At 35.8% G+C, this 10,335-nt stretch overlaps 1 protein-coding gene across 2 annotated transcripts; it reads right to left on the bottom strand.

Annotated features, from left to right (window-relative positions):
• Positions 1-1,713: 1,713 nt before the first annotated feature.
• On the bottom strand, positions 1,714-6,961 carry LOC107802407 (protein YLS7). Of its 2 annotated transcripts, none has more exons than XM_016625905.2 (4): positions 6,543-6,961; positions 5,464-6,260; positions 4,404-4,678; positions 1,714-2,771 (listed from the first exon to the last, which is right to left on the bottom strand). In XM_016625905.2, the coding sequence occupies exons 2-4, from the start codon at positions 6,017-6,019 to the stop codon at positions 1,962-1,964; spliced, it is 1,641 nt and encodes a 546-aa protein (XP_016481391.1). In that variant the 5' UTR covers positions 6,020-6,260; positions 6,543-6,961; the 3' UTR covers positions 1,714-1,961. The 2 variants fall into 2 exon arrangements, with proteins under 2 accessions (XP_016481391.1, XP_016481390.1); XM_016625904.2 differs by having other exon boundaries at positions 5,464-6,270; positions 6,543-6,920.
• Between the last annotated feature and the right edge of the window lie 3,374 nt (positions 6,962-10,335).

Here is a 10,335-nt window from a genome sequence, read left to right on the forward strand (position 1 = left end):
TTCAATGGGGAGGGGTCATACCCTCCCCGCCCGCTTAGTTTCATAAGTCTAAATGATTTGGGGCACAGAATCTACCATAGATGTGAAATTTGGACTCCCCAAGGATGAAAAATCAAAATTTCATTTTCCACTCCATTTCCCCACCAACCTCTTTTAAACTAAACCAAGCTTAAAAACCCAGCAACACCAACCATAGCTAATGGTGCTGCTACGAGGAAGGTTCAAGGGATTTGTTAAATAAGTTTGGTCGTTGAGATGACATTTTGCCACTGCTCCAATAATACCAGTTGGAATGTCGACCTGTCGTTTCATACCATGTAAGTCTGCAAAATATTTTCAATTCTATTGTTGATTTCTATTTATTGCGATTCAAAAATTATTTTATTGATTATCTTTGGCTGAATAGAAATTTTGGGGTTTTCTTTCAGACTAAGAAAATAAGGTTGGAATTGAAAAAAAGACAGAAAGATCAGATGATGGTTTAGTGGCAGCCATTGGAGAATGGGTGATTGAAGAAACCCAAAGAAAACGATAAACAGAATAAAAAAATTGGTAAAATCAATTTGGTCACAAACAATCGAAGCAACGACAATTTCAACCTTAAGGGGAAAGTTTGCTTCAGAAGGCTGGGGTTCTTTGTGAATCATGGTTGGGGGAAATCAGGAATGGCTCTTTTTTATTTTAACCACTAGGTTTTATCTTTTGCACAGCGTCACATGATTGGTACTTGATTGGTACCGTTAAAGACTATAAAATACTTTACTTTAGCAAACTTAAGGATTTAAAATGCTCTAACGTAATATTTAAATGATAAAAATAAATCTACTCCTCATGGACAATTTCAGCCAAAAAACTGGAGGAAGTGCTTTTGGTTTCATGAGCCTTTCTCACTCTCTTGTCTCTTTGCACTGCTCAGATAGCAATATGTTTTGTCAAAGGTTTCCTGCTCAGTTTTATGCTTATGTTTTCATGTTCGGATTTTCGTTACTATCAATGAATTGTATAGATTCCTCTCGAAAAGAAATATAAATTGAAATATGAAATTTCTTTTTTCTACAATTTAAAGCTTCAACACATCTGACTTAGCAAAATATAGAGCATAACCTATTGAATGCGCACTTCTGTTCTTCCCTATTTAATAATGATGATGCAAACTTCTAAAATCCGAAATTTTAAGCAGTATCTCCTGTACTTTTGTCAACCTAGTTTGTATTTGTCTAATTAATTTGTAAAACACTTTTGAGCAACAATTAGTGTTTTGCCAAGCGTTTAAAAAACGTTTTTAAGTGTATTTTTTACAAAAATACTTTTCAAAAAAGTGTTTTTGGATAGAAACCATTTTTTTCTTCTCCAAAATTAGTTCTGCTTTTACTCAAAAGCACTTTTTTTCCTTAAAAAAACTTGGTCAAACACCTTAATTTTGGATAAAAAGTACTTTTTACTAAAAAAAAAAAACACTTGAAAACTAAGCTTGACCAAACAGGCTTAGTTGTCTGATCATCAACTTGAAGACTGATTAGGACTATTTATCGACATCTTTCGTAGTGTCTTCAAAGGATAACAGTCCTTGAAAATCACATGCCCCTTCGATAAAAAAAATTGAAAGTCAATTGTTTCCACAAAAAGAATATAACCTGTCTTTCTTGCTAATCTTTTAAATGAACCTGTAAAAGGGCGAAAACGTAATGGGCGAGGGAAAAATCAGATGAAATATTTTATTGCAAAGAAAACGTTTGTATTTAGTTAAATATCCCTGCACACATACTTGAGACCTGTGAAAATTTCGTGTAACTTAGGAATTATCTTACCGTGGATATCTAAACATAGATTACAACACCAGCTACAACAAGAGATCTAAAGTAACTAAAAAGCTAAACTCCATTCGAGAGAGATAAATAATCTTCCCGTAGCTGTGCTGTAGAAGCACAAAAAATGTTTTTTAGCATTAAGGATCCTTCTTCTTATGAAGCATTGCTCTGTCTACTCTGGAAGTCTCTCCCTATGAGATCAAACACTAACTCATTCCATGTATCAACAGGACCTGGCATGCACCAGTGCAGGCAGTCCTGTGGAGGGGGCTTACCGTCGGGACCTCTTTTTGTGATTTTATTTGGGTCGGGGCTCCGGTAAGGACCAGGATGTCCATCGTGGCGGTATGCAAAGACTTCTGTGATATCCATAAATTGTAAGGCGGACTTGTTGGTTTTCTTCTTAATAGCACGAGTATAACCTGTGAATTGTTTTTCATGCATTATGTTTGTGAAGCCATTTTCAACAAGTTCACCATCCTCTGCAGGTTGCACTTTTCCGGTGCATGACCCTCCCGTGTTCCATGCTCCACCCTCGTAGTGATCGGGTGAGAAAGAACGTACAATGGTGAGACCGCTGAAATTCGGATGTGTTGCCATGGCAGTCAGGATGGTTTCCACAGAGATTCCAAAGGCTTCAATGTTATTGACTTTCATCTTTCTAGACTTGTTGGGCCACCACAATTGTCCCCCAACAATCTCATTATTCAAAACGTAAACTGATTGCTTTGCAAACCAGTGACCAGAGGAGAGCACGACGACATCAAACTGGGGGATATATTGCATGAACCCATCATCAGGAACATCAAGGTGGAGCTTAACTACACCTGCTGGCGCGAAATCGAGAGGCTCAGATGTTTGGTTAACAAGCCATGAAGACCAAATACGGACAATCATAGTAGATGTGGATCTGAAATAGTATCGCTGCATCTTTTTATTTCCACGATTTTTTGGAACTTCATACTGCCAAAAAATAAGAAGTAAATTAGATGAAGAGGCACAATGAACCAACACCTGTCTTCTAAAAACATGTGCTTTGGGAAGATACATAAAGCATGTCTAAAGTTCTGTAACTTCAATTGGGAGATTTTAAGGACTTCATGGGTAATATCTCTTTCTTTTCCTTTTAATAAGTGGCTTTATGGATACTCTCACGGCAAAGATTTCATTTTTTGAAATGTAAACAACTATAATGCACGTGAAACAACCAAATTAGGATAAAAGAAGCGTAGTCATCAGCTTCTCCAAGCACAAAAGAACAAGAAAAAGGGACAAGGCAGATAAGAATATAATTCTGGAACTCTTGACAGGCACTATAACTCACTATTAAACAGACAACATTTAGTGGTTGGAACCCCAATTAAGCTACCACCACTTCTACGACTTGACCAAGAGGACATATGCTTCAAATGAGTAACATCAATGATCCAGCCAGAAACTTACGTTCACAAATCAAGGTGATAGATAGCAGAGAGCTTCTATCGGGCACTTTGTTCATGGGTGTGCCGGCATATATGCTCCATGTCCAACTTGTCTACCTCTCTCCCCTATCCAACTTTCCCACTAGGCCCCCTTTGACCATTCCATGCATGAGTTGCCACCACAACCACATTATTTTTCTGCTTTATTTCTTTGGCATAAAAGTTTATTTTATTCCAGGTTCTTTTCAGGAGTAAACAATAACTGATTGCCACAATATTCCTGATCACCAGTTTATGACACATGTTTGACCATCCCATGCATGAATTTGTATCCAACCTACAACCCCAAGATCAACACTCTAGGAGATTGTATCCAACCTACACTCATGTGAACCAAATAAACCTTTACATTTCTAAATGGTAGGTATCTACCAGTGTACCAGTTTATGACACTGAACTGATTAGGTATCTACCAGCACAGATTTTCAATGCACAAAAGCAAGCTCACATGTTTTTATTGATATTAACTAAACTAGGGAGTTGAGAATAACGATGTTGTGACTATCCTAATACAAGAACTAAGTACATTATAGCTGAACCGCGGCGCATCCTACAGTGGAAAATTTTGGAGTAAAAATTGGGGAAATGTGACTACAACCTGTCCTTGTTTCGGGAGCTGAGAACTGTAACTTATATACTACGAACAGTAACCCAATTTTTTCTCAATAAGGTAATTTCAACTTCAATGTGTTAAGCCCTTTGTGTCCCTAATGAAAATGCATAAAACAAGTTGGCCGGACCATAAATCATGCACAGGGAAGAATAAGCAGGCAGACAAAAGAACCAAGCAGATAAGGTCCAAGAATTGGATCGAACTTTTAATCTTAACAAAGAAAGAGATTTTAATCTTAACAAAGAAAGAGATAGAATAGCAGCACTTTCTCCGAACTCCAGAAGAGTTGTGAAATTTCGCGTAGAAACGCAGCTGGTATCTTCAATATAGAGAGAGAGAAGAAACTTTAAGATGCTGAAAAATTAAAAGACAAGACAAAGTCAAAGGAAAAATTGCACAAAGTAACAAAAGGATCAAGATTCAAGGTCACTCAATAGCTAACCTAAGCCATGTTCCAGAACTACCCAACTACTGTATATTTTTAAGAGCGCGTAAAGTCACCTGCCAAAGGATACACAGCATTGACTCCATCTGGTTGCGAGCAACTGAGTCACCAATGAAAGCTAAAGTCTTTCCTCTCATTAACTCCAAAAACTTCTTTGGATCAAATCGTGGCAGGTCACACTGAGCAGGTTTCCATCGCCAGTTCTCATAATCCTTATCAGGCCTTCCATTTCCTTGACAGTTCTGCATCTGTGACAGGACGGGGCAGGAGTCATTTCTGTACAACGGTCCGGTCAGATCATAAATCCACTTTCCATGATATAGATCACATTCTGCAACATTAACAAAGATAGATGTTAAGAGTTTCAAACAGTATCACAAAGGATTGGGTTTAGCAAAAAGTTTGCTTGCAGCTAGCCAAAAAATTTGAAGCTAAATACCGCTGTGATATAAATTTCATCAACAAGAATAAAAAACTTCAATTCTTCAATCATTCCGATTGTCTCAAAAAATTACAGGAGGGTCCTATTTCGTCCACATGTAACTGGAGCAGCACAAACGTAGTATATATTTACAAGTAACTTACACAAAACATGCCATTTATACTGAGTTTGCTCAAATCCACCTACCAGTAGACTAGCTAGATGTTGGAATAAGATATCAAGAGGATGGAAAGTGAACACCAAGCATTCTGATGGCTATCTCTTTAGTTGCCGCCCAGTACTTGCTAGTGTGCAGCAAATTATGCATCTCATTTACATTAGTGACCCGAAAAGAAGGGAGCAGCGGAAGTAGGATATAACAGTAAACCATAAAACTAAGGATGGATGGGCTGCAAAGTAGCAATAGTTTTTCTTTATGCTATCCCGGAATTGTTTGTTTTCCATAAGCACAATTATTAATTTTCAAACTCCCCTATCAGTTTCATGGACGACTAATTTGTATAATAAGGAGATCTAACATCAACTCAGAAATCAAAGGAAATAACTGCTTGCTTTAATTATTTAGAGAAGAAAACAGAAAAGCAACTCATGAGCTCTAATAAAGAAACAAAAATGTGCTGCTGTGCAGATTTGAGTAAGATACGGATTATAAAAGACAAGGATGAAACTTGAACCTGGATCTAGCTTAGTCTGATTTATGTCATTGGATCCAGTAGATGAAGACCTCACATCCTCCAAACGGGTATCAGAGGACAAAAGAGACCCTTCATTTTTCGTTTTCTTCGGCAAACTAGAATTGTTACTCTCTCCATGTTCTTCCTTCGATTTAGGATGTGGTTGAGCCACAGAACTATTCGATTCAAAAAAAACAGTTGTTTGGGGTGAATTTTCAATTAATTCCCCCTTTGCATCTGATTCTGTCATTTCATCTTGAGGCTTGGAAGTCTGGTTCTTTTCATCCTCAACTCCATTTTCATTTTCTTTGTTTTCTACTGCTATAGGATTAAAATTTGCGGTATCATTAATAACTCCATCGCCATCAAATGTTACCCTATCTAGATGGTGTACACCATAAAAATACTCATGGACAGCAGTCCCAATAGGTTGAGAGACCAGAAATGAGGAAGCAAGGATTAAAAACACAGCAAGGCCCCCTACTGTAGTTACAATAGACAAAAGTGACTTTGGATAGGACAATGTAGAAGCATCTTTAGATGAAAAAGAAGACATAGCTTCTCAATTGTGTAGCAACTTCTACAAGATCCACAAAGAAAACATGGGGAGATTTATGGCTTATGAACCACAGTTCTCCCAAACTAAAAGAAACCACAAAAAGGTTGAATCTTTGTCCAATTTGAGAGTATTGAACCTATCAATTGCCTAAAAATTGGGCCTTCAGAGCAACTTCTGTGGCAACAAATATACAAAAAAATTCTCAATTATTTCCTGAACATCAAGTCCACCTCATAACCTGCAGAAAACTAAAATTGCAAATCATAAGCAGAAAGATAAAGTTTTACAACAAATTGAAACAGTAAATTCACAGCAGAAAGGGGGAAAAAATACAATCTTGCAAGCAACATCACTTATGTGGGTAACCAAGATGAAATTAAGAATCAAAAATCCTAAAATGTCCCCTAATTTTTATTTATTTCCACGAAATCCACCACTCAGACCGAAAGAACGTCTCTTTTTTTTTTCTGTAATTTTTTATATAAGAAAGAATAACAGAGATATCCAAAGCTATCTTTACCTCAGGAACTCGTGAAGCAACAATTGAGGTAAAATTCAATGCTGGGAAAAGCAAACCCACAAAGAAATCTTCAAAATACACCGCAAATTTACGAGTCCCCGGCAATGAATCGCCAGCGAGCTCTGTTACTGTCAAAGGTTTGGAGTAAAATGAAAGCAATGTCAGGAGTCCAGGTAAAAATCAGAAGAATAATTAAGGAATTGTATTATCGGATCGGGAGATGGAAATAATAATTTATATATGGGGATTGTAATATCAAAATTTTATATAGGATCTGGGATGAATCGAATTGGAAATTGAATGAGTGGCTTTCTCAGACACGAACCAGATGAATCTAATTGCCTAATTACACAGAATTGAAATTTGTCGGTATATTTAGGAAACCTACTAACCATCGTCAATCTTAGGATGCCAAGTGTGGATCCAGATTGGATACTGCACGTGATTTTTTTCTTGTCGCGTCATGTGTGTCGTCAGAAAACTTTAATTGCAGTATTTTATATAAATTAAGTTTAAAGTTCATACTAATTAATCATAATTAATGTCAATTTTGGGGTCCAAAAGAAAGGAATATTATTCTTATCCGTTGAATTTGTTTTAGGCATGAAAAAGGAAATGTCTATATGTTATGCATTTGGTAGAAAATAGAAATTCTGTCAATTTTAGTTAACGATCATTGCCTATTATTAATGAATGTCCTTAAGAAATAAAATTAAAAATCCTCTATGCTACGTTTTTATCCTCTTGAAAATAATGTCTCCTTTGCATTCTGAATTAAAAAATAATCCCTTAATTTAGAATTAAAAAAATCGAGCTTGCCGGATTGACAATCCTGTAAAGCTCTACTGCTCCAACCACGATTCGCCCTTCTATCAGAAGCAAACTTGTTCGATGACTGAAATCCTTTATTTCTATGCCCATCAACCCTTTCGTAAGGCTGAAAGCGACTCCTGGAATATCTCATTTGGAAGACACCGAAAAGCTTAAATGATCATCTTCTATTTTTAGTTTTTATTCATATTGATTGTGGACATCTGCTCGCGTGGTTGTCTGAAATTCCAACTGGCTTTCCTTCAATTTCTTGGAGGCATCGGAGCTCAATGGATTGACATCTTCGATGAACGATTCAGCTGTCCACTCGTCCGGCACTGCCGGCAACAACATCATCTCCTTCTGAAATCGGATCACGAACTCTTTCAATAGTTCAGACTCTCCTTGAGCGATTATGAATATGTCCGTCTTTCTAGCTTGGACCTTTCTTGTCCCAACATGAGCTTTAATGAAAGAATCTGCAAGCATTTCAAAAGAGTCAATCGAATGTTTAGGTAAAAAAGAATACCTAGTTAAAGCACCCTCCGTTAGGGTTTCACCAAAAAATTTCAACATGACAGATTCTATCTCATGCGGAGCCAAGTCATTTCCCTTTACAGCCGTAGTGTAAGTTGTGATATGCTCTTGTGGATCCGAAGTGCCATCATACTCCGGGATGTCGAGCATCTTAAATCTTTTCGAAATTAATTTCGGTGCCACACTTGGTTTGAACGGCAACTGTGTATACTTCTTTGAATCTGATCCCTTTAACACCGGTGGTGCTCCCGGGATTTGATCCATCCGAGTATGAAAATCCTTAGCATTTTGGTCCATTCGTTTATTCATGTCCCTTATGAATCTCGTGAGCTCGATTTTGAAAAGGATTATTAGCATTGTTATCGTTCTCGGATCCACTACCTGCCTAATTTTCATTAAAATCGAACTCCTCTATTTGAGCGATGTTACATGTCCTTTGAATTGTTTGATTTGCAGGTACGCTGGGAGGAACTCGAACTCCTCCATTGGCGCTATTGGAAACAACAGAAAGTGCCTCCTTTAATTCTGTCATCACCCGGTCTTGTTTGAGAGATGATTCATGATTTTTCTATGTTGTTCCCTCAAAATTTTGACCGTTTCAATAACTTGTTCATCGTCCATATCATTAGGAGTTAGACTTCTCACATGCCGAGGATTTTATTCTTCGTGGACTGGAGTTGTTTCATTTCCTTCGTTGCGAGTCTCACTAGTTGAATCATCACGCTGGAACACATCGCCATGCTCGTTGTTTGTTCCAACATCATACGGATTGTTTAGATCGTTACTTAAGAAAAAAGTCAAACATCATTAGAAACAGATGAATGGATCAAAGTAATAACACAATTGTCTATGCCCCACGATGGGTGCCAAATTATTTACCCGAAAAATAAAACATTTGAATTTGTAACGTGGTTGATAGACACGTGAATTATTTTGATCCAAGAATATAAAATAGCTAAGAACATAAATTAATTAATTAAATAAATTTGTAGAAAGTACAAGCCTTGCTATGGATTTAGCTTCTTCGATGGAAATAATAAAAGCAATATGAAGAATAAAAAAGAGAAAGTAGCAAAATATATCAAGAACGGATTTGGTTTTTATGTACAAAATGTTTCGTGTCCAATAACGAATATGAATTATCCTATTTATAGCTCTGTTCAGGGAGACAAGATCCCAAAATCAAATCCTTCTTTAATACGAATAAAATCCCTCTTGATGGCTGAATAACGATTGGGTATTAATGAAAAGATTTTTTATAACGGCTGCTCGTTGAATGTTGTATTTCCCAACTGATATCTTCCCTTCAAATCTTCATCTTCGGTTTTGCTATCCTTGAAACTTACCCAGCACCGATCATATGTTCGTGACCTGTGCCAGCTATTTGCTGACTTATATCTTACTTGTCTTTGCTTCCACGTGTCAATTTGTCGAACATCCACATGTCATTATCAATTAAACCCTATACATATTTGACTACTCAACCAGAAATATTATATTTGATAACTAATTTTTATAAATTATACACTAATTATACATTTATCATTTTTTTGGTACGACTGTACAATATAAAAATGGGATTTTTATCTTCCTATACTATATATGAAACTTTATTACCCTTCCTAATAAAATTTTAACTTAATTACATGGTCATATACAATTTACCAATTATATACAAATAAGTTTTAAATGAGTATCCCTTTATATTAGGAATTGAATAAGGAATATCAGTTATTTTCCCATCCCATTATACATGAAATTCCCTCCTCTCTCTCTCTCTCTCTCTCTCTCTCTCTCTCTCTCTCTCTCTCTCTCTCTCTCTCTTCTTCTATGTTTTCCCCCAATTTTTCTTCTTTTGATGTTCTCTATTTTTTTTATGATTTATTGTTGTATAAAGTTTTAATTGATTTCAATAGCAATTTCATTTCATGTTGCACAATGGATGTTCGAATTAAAATTATCAATCACTAAATTTTGAAGGTGTTTGATTCTCCACCATTGACAGCCATTAAAAAGCTTCGAAGCTTTGAATTCGAATTTGTGTTTTCAAAACTATTATTTATTTGGATTGGATGTTGTTGCAAACAATTGAGAATATTCTTTGGAGTTTATATCTCAATTTTGTGGGTGTTTTGTAAAGATTAGACCTGATTTTGGCTGAATTTTAGATTGAAAATCGAAGATGAAGAACACATGACATACAATATACTTACGAAATTGTATTAAAGTTGTATTATAATTGTATATAAATTATATTTATGTTATATTATGTTGTCGTTATATATATGTTTTTATTAGAATGTTGTATGAAAGTTGAAAAATAGTTGTATAATGTATGAATCATTGTAAGAAATTTATATTTAAGTTATAATTACTATTTTTTTTTTTTACATAAAGTTGTTGATATGTATCAAAATTGTAATAAGATGTGAAGTTTAGATTGAAA

This window comes from Nicotiana tabacum, chromosome 4, assembly GCF_000715075.1.
Source record: "Nicotiana tabacum cultivar K326 chromosome 4, ASM71507v2, whole genome shotgun sequence".
NCBI classification, from domain to species: Eukaryota; Viridiplantae; Streptophyta; class Magnoliopsida; order Solanales; family Solanaceae; genus Nicotiana; species Nicotiana tabacum.

What these genes read in the sequence shown, in the direction of transcription:
- LOC107802407 (XM_016625905.2), bottom strand. Translation starts at nt 6,019, where the DNA reads ATGTCTTCTTTTTCATCTAAAGATGCTTCTACATTGTCCTATCCAAAG. An exon ending in TCAGACTAAGCTAGATCCAG is followed by an intron (nt 4,679 to 5,463) that starts GTTCAAGTTTCA and finishes TTAATGTTGCAG; the next exon opens with AATGTGATCTATATCATGGA. An exon ending in TGCTGTGTATCCTTTGGCAG is followed by an intron (nt 2,772 to 4,403) that starts GTGACTTTACGC and finishes ATTTTTTGGCAG; the next exon opens with TATGAAGTTCCAAAAAATCG.